The sequence below is a fragment of the Xyrauchen texanus genome, chromosome 26, assembly GCF_025860055.1.
Source record: "Xyrauchen texanus isolate HMW12.3.18 chromosome 26, RBS_HiC_50CHRs, whole genome shotgun sequence".
Classification (NCBI taxonomy): domain Eukaryota; kingdom Metazoa; phylum Chordata; class Actinopteri; order Cypriniformes; family Catostomidae; genus Xyrauchen; species Xyrauchen texanus.
The window spans coordinates 8,302,004-8,317,826 of NC_068301.1; the positions used below are offsets into that span (position 1 = coordinate 8,302,004).

General features: G+C 37.8%; 1 protein-coding gene across 1 annotated transcript in view; it reads left to right on the forward strand.

Moving 5' to 3' along the window:
• LOC127620078 (ephrin-A3-like) overlaps positions 1 to 13,862 on the forward strand; it is a 153,085-nt gene extending 139,223 nt beyond the window's left edge. The window contains exons 3-5 of the mRNA XM_052093174.1: positions 1,840 to 1,905; positions 3,823 to 3,894; positions 12,300 to 13,862. Of these exons, the coding sequence (XP_051949134.1) occupies positions 1,840 to 1,905; positions 3,823 to 3,894; positions 12,300 to 12,418 (257 nt within the window). The 3' untranslated portion in view covers positions 12,419 to 13,862. The remainder of the gene's footprint in view (positions 1 to 1,839; positions 1,906 to 3,822; positions 3,895 to 12,299) is intronic.
• The last annotated feature ends 1,961 nt before the right edge of the window (positions 13,863 to 15,823 follow it).

The window sequence follows — 15,823 nt, forward strand, 5'->3', positions numbered from 1 at the left end:
CTAAATTCTGTAGGTCCATACAATGCAAATGAATGGGGCCAGAGCTTTGAAGGTCCATAAAGCATCTAAAGGAAGCATTAAAGTAATCCATAAGACTCCAGTAGTTAAATCCATGTCTTCCGAAGCAATATGATAGGTGTTTGTGAAAAACAGATCAATATTTAAGTTCTTTTTTACTATAAATCTCTTCTTTCACTTTCACATTCTTCTTCTTTTGTTTTTGGTGATTCATATTCTTTGTGCATATCGCCACGTGCTGGCCAGGGAGGAACATTTATTTATGAACTATCCCTTTAAATCTAGGGTATACTTTGTTTTTCCACGTGCAAGTTCAATGCATGCTGCTTTATATGACTGCTTTGTGATACCCCTTTAGAACAGTCTACGTCATGCATATGCACAATGACTTGAAAAGATGAGGACCGTGTATACTATGCTGATGAATACATTTGCGTCATGCACACTGTGTGTGGACGTACCGGCATGCGGAAAACCAACGTATACTTTGAGCTTTACACTTTTCATTGGAATCAACCTATGAATGGTTAACTTATAGTTGTCTCAGCATATTAAGCTAAAATATGAGAAATAACTGTATTTTAACATCACTTTTAACATTTGTATTTTTTTATTTTATTTATTTGTATTTTTTGCCAGTTTGCAGTAGGTGTACTTTGCCTAGACTCTCCTGACAGAAAAGGTTATTACACATACTGGTGAGCAGATGGATGTTTAGTGCTTTGTTCAAGGGTACATTGTTTGCAGAAGTGCCTTGGCAGGATCCTCCCTTTCATAGTTTGAAAATTAAAACATTCATCAACCTTCCTAGTTTTTTGAGATCCTGTTTAGAGAATATTGGAGCGAGGGCACCAATGTGAGCAGGGTTACAGTTAAGCAAATACAAATGTAGTTAACACAAGACATATTTGTGAAGACAGCAAGTGTGGCCACTGTGATTTTTTTGAAGATTTTCATTGTCGTGAAATAGCTACATGTAGACGCACGCACTAGACGGTAAGTTATTTCAGACACAGCTGGGCTTCAAATTTCCAAATCACTTGTGTTAAAGAATAAAAGACACCCCTTAAGGCTCAAAAGCATCTCTCAGAGCAATCCATTTGCTCTCAAATATGCCTTGACTGTAGGTAAAATGGGGACAGCTTTGCCAGACAAAAAAAGCTTGTTATCGGGATACGGACATTACAGTGCCATCGATCGTCAATCTTCCTGGCATTTGGGTCAATCGGTACCAATTAGAGAGCACCCTTCTTGATTGAAAGTGTCTTTTTTTCAGTTTTATTAGTGTGATCTGTAATAGCTGTAATAGACTAGCAGGCTATTACTGATTATACGACAAGAAATGGCCTTGAGAAATGATATCACACTCAAACATTTCTATAATAATGCTGCCTGTATGTTTTTTGACCTGAAAATAGAAAGCTTTTTCTATGCCTTCTTAGCTCAAGGGAGCTCAAGGTGTTACCAATTACAGACCGCATCTTTAGGAATAGGTTGATTTATTTACCATATCTTTTTGTGATCAATGTTATTTATTTAGTGTTTGTTTCTTCAGTACTTTCTTTCTTAATGCATAGCACCTTGCCCTGGTTGTTACTATTTTCACAAAAAACAGGTTAGCCAATCATAAGAGATCATTTACATATATATGTCTAAAGGTACAATTGCAGCCTTCTTAATTGTAAGGGTTGGAGAGAGTTGTATGGGAGTATGCAATTCCAAACGTACAGTTGCCATACATTTAGAAAGTGATGTCAGTATAGCTCTTTTTCCAGTAGGTGGTGGTAGGATTATGTTTGTAATTCATGTGTTGTTGTGCAGCTTCACCAATCCATCACCATGGACACAGTTGTTTAAGACTGCGGGTGTTTGTCTGCTGTTCTACAGGTGAGCATCATCATATAGTTACACAACCACACAAGCATAAATGCATGCAAACCATAATAGAAGGCCATTATGTTTTTTTATTGTGATATCAATGTGTTTGTATGTGTATCTGGACATTCTGTGGCCACTTTGATCAGAGCCATGTGTAGAGAGTTCATGTTATTGCTCTACCTTTCTTTGTCAGCATATCTTTAGCCCTCTCGCAGCATGAACCACTAATAATTCCCAGTTTTGTGTGTGTTTTTTGTTGTGGCTTTGTGCTGGTTTGCCTCATTATCTCAAAGATTTGTAACCAGCTAAAAAAATATGTAAATAAACATGCAGTAAAGATGTATTTAAATAAGGAACAGTCATAGAATTTGAATTTATTTAGAAATTAAGGCTCCAAATGCCATAACAGAACCTTTTTTTATATAAAAATATGATTTTAGAACTTCAAATAGAAACTCATTTAGGGTGAATAAGGGTATTGCGCACATGTTTTGTACTTTCGGCTCAAAAAGTGTTTAGACACTTAAGCATCACTTAAAAATGTATGAAACCAAGTGGTTTAGCTAAGTAAATGTAAGCGATTTTAGCCATTCTAACTTCCACAAGACTGAGCCGTTGATTTAGCCACGCCCCCTCTTTCAAACACAGTACCGATACCATTGAAACTGACACTAAGCATGTTCCCAGGGTTGTCAAATACAACAGTAGTGAAATAGCACCCTCAACAGACAAATTATAAATCAGAATATGGCATTAAGCCTCAATAATTGACAATGATTGACAGGCAGAAAGCGTTAAGAGACTGTGGCCCGCTCACACATTTTTGTTTGGCGTTTACAAAGTCTAGAGTTGCCACAGAGACTAGTGAGATATCTTATGACACAGTATTTCAGTGACATCTTTCAGGGAGTAGGAACAAATGTAGCATACCTTTTCATGAAAAAATTACTTACAGCATCTTTAAATCCTAACATTCAGATTAGGGGCATGTTTATTGTGTTTATTTAGAGTCCCGCGGACACCCTAAACCAACCCTTAAACCTAACCTTCCCTTACAAAAATTAACCATGGTTTTAATACAGTAACCATAGTATCATCATGGTATTTTGTGATATTTTCATAGTCACCACAAACTTAAACATGGTTACTATATTAACATCATATTACTGTAGTAACGCAATGGTTAATTGCATTGAAACTATGGCATGGTTACTAAAAAATTACAATAGTATAACCATGGTTATATTTTCCAGATCAAACGTTTCTCTCAACTCCCTGACCTTCACTGTGACCAAATCACTGTGAGGAAATCAACCTTAGAATTCATCTTAATGTATTATTATAAGTAGTATTAAAAGCAATATTAAGAGTGGAGAAAGGAAACAGGATTGGAAAAAGTGTGACAAAAGGCAGAATCAAACCCGGTCCGTCCGCACAAAAATAACACATCCACACCATCATTACATCCCACACCACTGCAGAGATACTGGGGGTGGAGTTTGTCTTTAATTTGTGTGTTTATACTAGACTATTGGACTGCAGATAGCCTGTGTGGCAGGCGCAATTTACACCTAGTGCAAATTGTCACTCCATAAAAAATAATAATAGCAATAATGTCTCAGAAATGTGAAGTTTGAAGATGCCTTTTGATTCAAAATTGCATTATCTAATGCAGTGGTTCCCAACCCTGTTCCTGGATGCCCCCCAACACTACACATTTTGGATATCTCCCCAATCAAACACCTGATTCAAGTCATCCGCTCCTTAATGAAGATTCCAAGACCAGAATTGGGTGTGTCAGAACAGGGAGGTATACAAAATGTGCATTGTTGGCGGGTCCTCCAGGAACAGGGTAAGGAACCACTGATCTAATGCATTGAAATTCCTACATTTTTAAGTGCTTATATTATGTTTTCTTTGCTGCAGTTTCTAATGCAGATGATGACATGAACCCAAGTCCTCCTGACTACACTGTCGGTCCCAAACTGCATGATATTGGTGAGTGAACAATTGGCTTCATAAACTCATTCTCAACATTGCAAGAAGTTTGCAAGTCTTGCTGTGTTAAACAGTTTTGCTTGATTTGTATGCTTTCACACTTGCCTATAGTTATTTCCTATTTTCATCTGGCTAATTGGCATCTGAGATGTTCTCTTAAAGCCAGGATGATCATTAAGCCAGTTAGAGTACAGTAGTTAGGTTTCTTAAATAGAAATCCCATTTATTTTCTCAAAGATAAGCTAATTTTTAACAGTAACATATAAACCTTTAAATGTAGTCCTACTGTGAGCTCCATGGTTGTTAATCGATGGTATATGCTTCTGCTAAATCCATCAGTCTGCATTATTTCCACTTCATTTTTTCAAAAAGCATGCTAATTTGGGGGCCTGGGTAGCTCAGTGGTAAAGACGCTGGCTACCACCCCTGGAGTTCAAATCCCAGGACGTGCTGAGTGACTCCAGCCAGGTCTCCTAAGCAACCAAATTGTCCAAAATGGTTGCTAGGAAGGGTAGAGTCACATGGGGTAACCTCCTCGTGGTCGCTATAATGTGGTTCTTGGTGGGTTCTAGGTGGGACACATGGTGAGTTGAGCCGTGGATGCCGCGGTGAATGGCATGATTCCCAAACCATTGCATCCTCCACACTATGTCTCCATTGCAACGCGTTCTCAACAAGCCACGTGATAAGATACGCGGGTTGACGGTCTGAGATGCAGAGGCAGCTGGGATTCGTCCTCCGCCACCCGGATTGAAGCTAATCATTATGCGAGCATGAGGTCATAAAAGCACATTGGGAATTGGGCATTCCAAATTGGGAGAAAAAGTACTTTTTTTATACATATTTTAAAAAAGCACGCTAATTAGCAGAATTCGTGGTGAAGAACTACTCTATCCATGAGTCCTGAAGTGAAAACATCCTTGAATCAGAGAATTGGGCCAAACAAAGCACAATAAAAAGCTATGCGGCAACTGCCCACTCTCATGTTGCATTGCGAATGACGTTGGTCTCAATACACGCTCAAACTGCTCTTAAAAATGTACATTTTAAATTATACTGTCTGTGTATATGAATATTAAGCAATGCTTCATGGAATTGTACTGTAGCTCATTCCCTCATTAAAGATGTTAATTACGCTACACTGTCATGTAAAGTACCTTTGCCTTTTTGTCTGATTTTCCAATACTTTTGTGCTTTAAATCAAAGTTTACAATGTTTTGATTCACCTCGGAGCTGGTTGGTTTAGTTCATGGCTTAGAACATTTTTTTTGAAGATTTTTTTTAAAACCCAATTGAGAAAAATAATGGAAAAAATACTTCTGGAACTCACTGAAAAAGTGAGCGGGCACTGTTGTGCTCTATAAATCTCAAAGTGACCATGGGTTGGCAAATAACAAACAATTGTATTTATTATTACCCTCATTTATACAAATATTGCTTCTGAGAAGCCGTTTTAGATTGAGCTGTAAATTTGCATTTAGATGTATTTTGATGCATCTAAAATGCCCAAACATTCGGCAAATACCTAGTTCACAACAGGACCACCGGATAGTTCATGCAGGAACAACCCAGGGCCCTACACTACACAACACACATATCTCACACAAATACTGCTTCTTCTAAGAAACCATTTTAGGTGGTACTGCAAATAATGTGCATTTCATCTAAAATGCTCAAACATATGACAAATGCTCAAGTTCACATCAGGACTGATGGACAGATCATCTGGGCACACAGCATTCTTGGAACTGGATTCACAGCTTGGCTCAATGCCCACATATCCTTTCTACTAAAACACATAACAAAACAAATAGCTGTCACTTCATACTGCCCTAGGCATTCAAAAGAACTCTAGCAGTAGGACATCTGTATGTGTGTGTTAATGCACAGAACATTAAAATGGAAACTGGTTCATGTGTCCATTCATGACACATGGACACTGCATGAACAAGATGACCCTTTATTTGTCCCCAAATTCTCCTACATCTAAACAGTGGTTCTCAACTGGTGGACTGCAAGTCTGTTCTGATCACGGACATTAGGTTAAAAAAAAACTAAATGCAAATAATAAAAGGCAAAATATCAATGGAATTGTGCATAGTTAGGAAAGCAAAATAAATAGGCTGTTCAGCTTTTAAAAGAGAAGACAAATGCTTCCCATATTTTTTGTTGTTGATGTCAAAGGCTGAGCGTTCAAACAAACTCTACAAAATTCATCTGTCACTTGATAGAAGCATGCCAAATTAAAGTAGGCATAGGATAAGCATGGTTAGAGATGACCACAATTAGATTTGATATATATATACACACACTGGCAGCCAAGAGTTTGGAATAATGTATGAATTTGCTCTTATGGAAAGAAATTGTTACATTTATTCACCAAAGTTGCATTTAACTGATCACAATGTATCGTCAGGACATTAATAACGTGAAAAATTACTATTACAATTTGAAATAAAATTCAGAACTTATTAAATCACTTCAAAGAGTTCTCATCAAAAAATACTCTGTGTGCAGCAATGACAGCTTTGCAGATCCTTGTTATTCTAGCTGTCAGTTTGTCCAGATACTCAGGTGACATTTCACCCCACACTTCCTGTAGCACTTGTTGGGGTCTTCTCACGCACCTTACAATCTACCTGATCCCACAAAAGCTGAAAGGGGTTAAAATCCATAACACTGGGGGTCTGGGTGTGCTGAGTGACTCTAGCCAGGTCTCCTAAGCAACCAAATTGGCCCGGATGCTAGGGTGGGTAGATTCACATGGGGTAACCTTCTCATGGTCGCTTTAATATGGTTTGTTCTCGGTGGGGTGCGTGGTGAATTGTGCGTGGATCCCACGAAGCCTCCACACGTGCTATGTCTCCGCGGTAATGCGCTCAACGAGCCACGTGATCAGATGCATGGGTTGACGGGTCTCAGACGCGGAGGCAACTGAGATTTGTCCTCCACCACCCAGATTGACGACACCATGACTACTTAGAGTTGGGGGGGGGGTTCCATAACACTCTTTTCTGATTATCTGTTGTCCAATATTTGTTTCTTTGCCCACTCAAACCTTTGCCCACTCAAAGCTTGTGTTAGAGCCAGTCTTTGAAGAATGTAGTGTACACCTTAGTATGAAATCTTCAGTCTTTTGGCAATTTCATTTGTATATTTGTAATGTGTATAGCCTTCTTTCCTCAAAATAATGATTGACTGACGAGTTTATAGAGAAAGCTGTTTCTTTTTTGCCATTTTTGACCTAATATTGGCCTTAAGACATGCCAGTCTATTGCATACTGTGGCAACTCAAACAAAAACAAAGACAATGTTAAGCTTCATTTAACAAACCCAATAGCTTTCAACTGTGTTTGATATAATGGCAAGTGATTTTCTAGTACCAAATAAGCAATTTAGCATGATTACTCAATAGATAAGGTGTTGGAGTGATGGCTGCTGGAATTGGGGTATGTCTAGATTTGATCAAAAATGACTTTTTTCAAATAGTGATGGTGTTTTTTTCACATCAGCAATATCCTGACTAGACATTGTGATCAGTTGAATGCCACTTTGGTGAATTAAAGTACCAATTTCCTTCCAAAACAGCATAATCTGAACATTGTTCCAAACTTTTGGCCACCAGTGTGTGTCTGTATGTATGTGTGTGTGTGTGTGTGTGTGTGTGTGTGTGTGTGTGTGTGTGTGTGTGTGTGTGTGTGTGTGTGTGTGTGTGTGCGTGCGTGCGTGCGTGCGTGCGTGCGTGCGTGTGTGTGTATGTAAAGGGATCAATGGAAAGGAGGAGGCGAGAACCGGCTTGACAATATAAATAATAGTTTTAATGATAAACTTAAAAGACAAACACACACATATGACGGACATGTCCGTAAACGATCTCTCTCTCCTGCACGATCCTCTGCAGTCGACCTTTATCCCTCTCTGGGGCTTAATTAGCCTAATACGGGACCGGTTGTGTAGGATCACGACCCGGCCCTGCCCTCCGCCCTGCCACAATATATATATTAAATGTATATCATCATTTACTCACCCTAATGCCATCCAAAATCTGTAAGACTTTATTTCTTCTGCAGAACACAAATGAAGATTTCTAGAAGAATATCTCAGCTTTTAACAATGCAAGTAATTGGGGTCCAACATTTTCAAGTTCCAAAAAGCACATAAAGGCAGCATAAAAGTAATCAATAAGACTCCAGTGGCTTAAACATGTCTTCTGAAACAATCCAATTGATTTTAGGTGAAAATAGACCAAAATGTAACACATTTTTACTGTACATCTTGCCATTGCAGTCTCGAGACATGATCATGATTTTAAGCTTGATTACACTTCCTACTGCTTGATGCATACGCAGTGCACTAGATGGTGCTAGGAAGTGTAATCAAGCTTGAAATCATGATCACCAAGGCAGATGTCAATATTTAGAGTGAAAATTGAGTTACATTTTTGTAACTAACTGGATCGCTTCAGAAGACAAGGATTAAACCACTGGAGTCGTATTGATTACTTTAATGCTGCCTTTTTGTGCTTTTTGGACCTTCAAAAGTTTTGACCCCATTCACTTGCATTTTATGGACCTTATTTATGGAGATATTCTTTTAAAAATCTTTGTTTGTGTTCAGCAGAATAAAAACAAAAGTCATGGATATCTGGAGTGGCATGAGGGTGAGTAAATGATCAGAGAATTTTCATTTTTGGGTGAACTATTTCTTAACAATGTTAGTACTGTGTTATGCCGACACATGATGTCCAATATAAAATCTGATCCTGAAGCAAAACCAGTTGAGAACCACTGCCCTAAAGCTTTGTCAACTCCTTGTTTACATGAACAAACTATTCATAAAACACATCACTGACAGGCCAACAGCCATATTAAAAGAAAACTTTCCTTTACAAATTTACAGTGCAGCGTTCTTGAGGAGTCAGTCATACTTTATTTTTCTGTCAAGAATTCCATCATTTATGCTGACGCTGCACTATAAAAGCTTTTCTGCTTAAGAGTGTGCAAGACACACTATATGCATGACATATACTGGGATTCAGGGATTATTCTCCATCAAAAAGATTTGATAAGATAGGGTTATGGATTTCTAAAAAAATACAGCAATACAATCACTACTCTTAAAAGACTTTGAAAGTTTAAATGCAGCCTTAAGTTTATACCCATGAGACCTGATATCTCTATTTCAGCTTGCCAGGTTTCAGGGCAAGAGGTTCTGTGCTGAGCCGAAAGCACTTTTATTTCTTATTTTTGGACTTTTGCCTCTATATTTGACAGATAATGTTGAAAGTGATTAAATTATTGGAGATATGGGATAAGGGTATAATAGCACCATGGCCCTCATTTACTCACACTCATGTCATCCTAGGGCCTAGTCGATTATAGCAAAAATCATAATTGTCGATTATTGCCCTTAATATTGTAATCGCAGATTTCAATGGTGTATATGAGCAGTGCTCCAGTTTCTTTTAAGCATATCTTAAGCATTGTATTGTATTTTATATTGTAAAAATGTTTGTTAAAGTAAGGCAAATAAAAATGATTTTAAATGGATATCTATGGTATAGAATAAATACAATTATTGCTAACTTACTGCTTAAATTATTAGTACAGGTACAGTAAATAATATGGCATATTTAAACATATTAATAGTTACTGCATTCAGCAACCCCTTTGGTGTCTAGACAGGGGACCATTCATCCCGTTAGAGCTTCAATGGGGATCTTGTTCATGTAAGATCATCGTTAGATCATTTTTGGCCTCTGTGGTTGCATTAAATTAAAAAGAGTCAATTGCGATCGGAGTTTGTGCGATTTGTGACAATGTTAACAACATCATGAAAATACCAGCTGCGTGGCAAATGGGTCTTATTAGAGCAGACATGATAACAATGACGGTGATTCCTGAAATATGCTATTCATGCCATATTCTATATGTTGGCTACACCACCAAAACACACATAGAGCCGTTAAGGTTTTGCTATTTGCTATTTTGTACAAATCAATTCCACATTGGCCTACTTATTAACATGACAAAACAAAACTGTTATTACAATGACTGCTGTCACTCACTGCAGGTTTACACTATTTGAGATCTGCATTTCAACGTTCTGCACCCATTCTGCTCTCTCGGGAATGCGCTCATTAAAAACAAAGCTATCTAATCAGCATAATAAATCAGTTATTTACACCGTGTCTATGCCTTGATTAGAACAGGAGCGTTTTAGTTTTGTCGTGTTGCTCGTTTGCAGTGTATTTAACATCTACGTTCAAAGCGAGCGGTGCAATATGCAATGAATCCAAAATAATTCCAAAGTGCTTTTCGCTCTTGTTCTACAGCTTCTTTTCAAGTGTCAGGTGATGTTTCTTCAGTATTATTTTTAGTGTGCCACGCGAACAGAGCTAGAACATAAATCAAGCATCTTGTCATTCAGACGGGTTAAAGCTTGCGCATTAGGATCAGTTGTCATTACAGATAGGACAGAGGACTAATTTAAGCAGCTCTGATTGGCCATTGCTGTTTTATTGCTCAACGATGTTAGTTATTGGTTAGAATACTCAACTGCTGCAAAAACACGTTGTAAATAGAAGCCATTGATGCAACAGGAGCAAAAAAAGGAGTCAGTTTTCACGATTACATAATCGTGGCAGCCGTAATCGTAATCGCGATTAGTTTTTCAATTAATTGTGCAGCCCTATGTCATTCCAAACCTGTATGACTCTTTCTTCCATGGAATACAAAAGAAAATGTTTGGCAGAATGTGAGCCTCAGTTACCACTCACTTTTATCGCATCTATTTTCCACACAAAGAAAGTGAATGGTGACTGAGGCTAACATTCTGCATAACACCTTCTTTTGGTGTTTCATGGAAGAAAGCAAGTCATATGAGTTCAAAATGACATGAGGGTGAGTAAATGTTGACTCTTTTTATTTTGGGGTAAACTATCCATTTAATGGTTAGGGTTAGGGGTTAGGGAAAAGGTTAGGAGAACATGTCCTACTTGGCAAATTAACTGAGCAAAGAACTGAGCAGAACCAGTCGTTTAATTTGTACCTAATAAATTCCAGACAGGTCCACAACGTGTTGATATGTCCATTGAGAGGTGTAACTATGTTCACCCATGCCTGAGCATCCATAATCATCATATTGTACAATGTGGCTACTACAGATAAGACATTTCCCACATTGTCTCTTGTTTTATTTGTTTCTGGTCAAAATTCTTCCCAGTCTTTTGTAAACATTTATATCTCCAAGTCTTATAGATAAGATTTCTTTCTTTTCTGTCTTTCTGATTATTTTCAACACCAGTAACTCTTGCAGAAAGTTATATTGAGTTTTGGGGCCAGTAATATTACAGAGAATGAATGGATGTGTTTTATCTTTCTTATATTTCAAAAAGGCTGTAGGGGAAACCGATGAACCAATACAGCTGCTGTAGGTGATGACATTACTCATAGAGGAAAAAGAGGAATCATGAATTTTCCTGATCTCTTTTCACATTTTCTGTTATTTAGTAGGTGGGTCTTCAAGAATTTGATGTCTTTGTAGTGTTTTTTTTTTTTTTTTGTAAATGGCACCTGCCACAGCGCTGATTTTTATTTTTTATTTTATTATTTTAGATTAATGGGATAGTTCACCCAAAAATGCAAATTCTCTCATCGTTTACTCACCATCATGCCATCCCAGATGTGTATGACTTTCTGTCTTCTGCAGAACACAAACAAAGATTTTTAGAAGAATATTTCAGCTCTGTTGGTCTTTACAATACAAGTGAATGGTGATCAGACATTTTGAAGCTCCAAAAATCACATTAAGGCCACAAAGAAGTAATCCAGACAACTCCAGTGCTTTAATATATGTCTTCGGAAGCGATATGATAGGTGTGGGTGAGAAACTGATCAATGTTTAAGACTGCAGAAGACAGACAGTCATACACATCTGGGATGGCATGAGGGTGAGTAAATAAAAAAAAAAAATGTAAGTTGTTGTAAATGATGAAAGAATTTTCATTTTTGGGTGAACTATCCCTTTAAGGAGCCTGGTGTGGACACCAGTACACCAGCAATGAAAATGCATCTAATGCTCTTTTATACACTTTTCAACAGGGTAAAAATGTCTTTTGTGTGGCAAGTAACCTATTTTTTTCTATATTTCCTGCCTTCCTTATTTCCCTCCTTCCTTATTTCTTTCCTCCCTTCTTTTTTATTTTATTTCTTCCTTTTCTCTTTTATTTTCTTTATTTCCTTTATTTTTTCTTTGCTTCCGTTTCTTCCTATCTCTTTCTTCTCTGCTTCTTTGTTTCTTCCTATCTTTTTCGTTCTCTTTCTTTTTATCTCTGTCTCTCTCTCTCTTCCTTTATTTCAATTTATTCCTTCCTTCTTTCCTGTCTTTCTGTCTCTCTCTCTCAGATGAGTTTAACCCTGAGGTCCCCAAACTGGAGAAGAGTGTAAGCGGCAGCAGTCCGTCTGGAGACCGACTGTTAATCACTGTGGCGACGCTCCTCCTCGCTGCTCTTCTCGTGTCCTAGCAACCGTCTCCCTCTTTGACATTTCTGTGCCAGCAGGCCCGAGCACTCCAAAACAATCGCCTTTCGTTCAACCTGCGCGGGAGAATATTCAATCAGAACAGATTAACCACAAGTTGAGCCCTAACACGGGACTAATTGTAGACCTACCGCACCCAAACAGTGGCCTTCGTCTCCACAGTTTTGATTCAAACTAAACTGGAACGGAGTAATAAGAACAACATGCTTCTCAAAGCATTGATTTCAGAATTTGCCTTTGTGATGGAACGTCCACTCTCCATCCTCAAAAATACTGGAGGAAAATGAGTCCAACAAGACAGTGAGGTCTTCTTACCTCCAGCTACACACATTCTTGGGTTAATTAACCCATCCAGACCATCCAGCTCTTGTGGGGGATACTCTGAAACTGATTTGAAAATGTATTTGACAACCATTGCGAAGTGGTCAGTCCTCATTGTATGGATCTCTGCGGAGGGACTCAAGGATTGGTGGAAACCTTTGATCCTGTCTTAAAGTTCTGTTGCACCCTATACCTTCATGACTGCATTGTGTGCCAGTCATTGATAGTGCTACAGATAAACATAGCACATTCATCCCAGATCAATAAAACTCATTTGGCAGTCACTAAGTTCAGGTGTTAGCCTTATGAATCGATCACAGACTGGTGCAGCTGCGATTTCTGCTAGTTGCTAGGCTGATGTCGTGTCTGGGAGCTGTATTGGAAACAAAGTTTCCATCTATTGTCCTAGATCCATTCCTGAACTTGGAAAATAGAGGCACATTACCAGCCAGACCATTACGTTTGTACGGTATATATTGGAAGGCCAAAAGAGTTTGGTCTTCATAGCAGTCTCTCAAAATCTTGAGTGTTAGACTTGCATTGTAATAAAAGGGAATAAAGACAGACTGAATGATAGATAGTCCATTATTTTGTTTCTTGTAGTATGTATGTTATCATGGAAAGGTAGCATTCAGTGATTGGCCAGTGGCTAAAGGGACGTGCCACTGATTAGTATAGTAGAAATTTTAGTAAGAGTGGTAGAGTCGTAAACTGCAATTCACTGTTTTATATCGAAGAATTGCAATGCAGAATACATTTTTTACTGCACAGCACATATTTAATTACTGTACTTTGAGTATGTAACTTTATACACTTAATTTATTTAGTTATTTATTGATCATTTGATCCTTCTTGAAACTTTGAGTTTTCGTCTGCTTTCTTGAGGGATCTTCCCTCGTCTTTGCAAATGCCAAATTATTTTGTTTGTTTTTTGTTTGTTTCTGTTCATGTGCCAGCAAATTGAGTTGCTTCAATTCATAGTTACACTATAGGGAAAAGGACATCCCTAATGCATTCATACATTACCAACAGCAGTCTCAGTTATTATAGGTACATCATCTGCATAAGGAAAGTCATTATTGGACAATGTGAAGATGATGTAGTCTATATTGGTGGGTGGGGCTGGGAGATTATTAGGGTGGGGTTCTAACGGATGGGTGTGGCTTCAATGAAGTAATGACTTAAAGCATCCCTCATACCAATGCATAGTCCCCCATTTAGTAAATGTCAAGAGTGAATGTCTTTGTAAAATTGTTCGTAGGGGTATGTCTCGTGAGCGTGCACTTTACGGGGGACCGTATAGAAGTGCTTGTATGCATTTTGGCATTTTCATATTCATTTAGATACACATTTGTAGGTTTTGAATATTTAAACTTGAGTACGAGTTTTGGGTGTCAAGAATGTGGCAGGCGATGACAAAAGCATTTAATCATTGCTGGAAACAAAAGTACCAGTCGTGTTTACCTTAGAATGACTACAAACATGTAAAAAAACCATGAATGACAATTACAAGAATGAAACTTAATAAACCGTTCTTATTTTAAGGATTGTTTTGGTCTTATTGTCTGAAGTTGTCTTATTGTTACCTTATTGTTGTATTTACTGTATTTGTTCATGTTCTGCAGAATTTTGATGTCAAAATGTTTTGTGTGAATTAGTTTGGAACAACTTCCTGCACTATAAAGAGAGCCATTCATGCTTAATTTAGAGTAATCATTTTGTTCGTGCATTTGCTTTTTGTTACAGTTTAATACTGTTTTCAGCCACTCCTTTTCCTCACGGTATGCTGACTGTCAATCCAAAATCTGAAAAGAGCTACAAACTGTTCCTTGACTGAATATGACCAGGCACTATCAGAGTAAGCATTTATGTCATGCATAGTTTTATATTGACTGATTTAAATATGTGTTTGATAATAAAAGGTAGATTTATACACACAAAAAAAATCCACTGTTTCCAAAAGTTTGCAAACAGTGTTAGGGGTATTGTGTTAAAATTAACATGTGGTACAAAAATGGAAATTGCATGCAAACTCTGTCATGTGGACAAAAAATTGACAATATATACTGTATACACACATATATATATATGTGTGTGTATACAGTATTGTGGTTCTGTGGAGGTCATGCCATCTGTTTCAGGGCTCCCTGTTCTTCTATTCTATTTACAAAAGGAATGTTTGGAGGTCTAAAATGTATATTTCCTATTTACTTTAATTTACATTAACTCTTTCCCCGCCAGCGTTTTTAAAAAAAGTTGCCAGCCACTGCCAGGGTTTTTGACGATTTTCGCTAAACTTTAATGGCCTGCAGAATATTTTCTTCCATGAATATATGAAGATGCTATATATCAAAATAAAGATCTGAGCCTCTGCTTTTAGGCAAAAAAAAAACGATTTTATTTTATCTTCATTTGTTCTTTTTTTATTGCCACTTGAACAGAGGTAGGTTTTGTCAAAAACAACATTTCGGACAAAAAGCTGAGAAAAAAGCATTTTTATCAAACAAGTGCTTTAGTATTAGTATGGTGTTCCACTTCACGTTTGAGACGATCGCAGTCTGTTTCTTTGATCAAAGAGTTGCGTACTCTTTCAAAACATGCGTGCGGGTCTTCCTTAAGTATGCAACCTAAAACACGGATACCCGGAAAATTCCGTGTTTGGCGGGGAAGCGTTTTTTCATAAAACCCGGAAAATTCCGTGTTTGGCGGGGAAAGAGTTAAAGATGAATATATGTGTAAAGTAAGTAGGAGAGGCAGACGAGGAGTGGGGATTGGGAGAGTGATGTTCAAACGACAAACAGGTGAGAACAATGATAGAGTGCTGGCAGTGATGAGGGCCGGGAATTGTGGGAAATGTAGTTCATGACAGGTGACGAGAAACACGGGGCAGACAACAGGGGATCGTAACAATATGAATAACCATCTTAAGACAAGTGTTTGTGTGTTTCTAACGCAAAAAGTGAGTAAGTACAGTACATATTCATTTTATACTGTTAAATTGTTGCTAAACAGTGATGGGAGTTTTTCTTTTTTTTTTTTTTTTTTACACTGCCGTTCTGGAAAAGAGA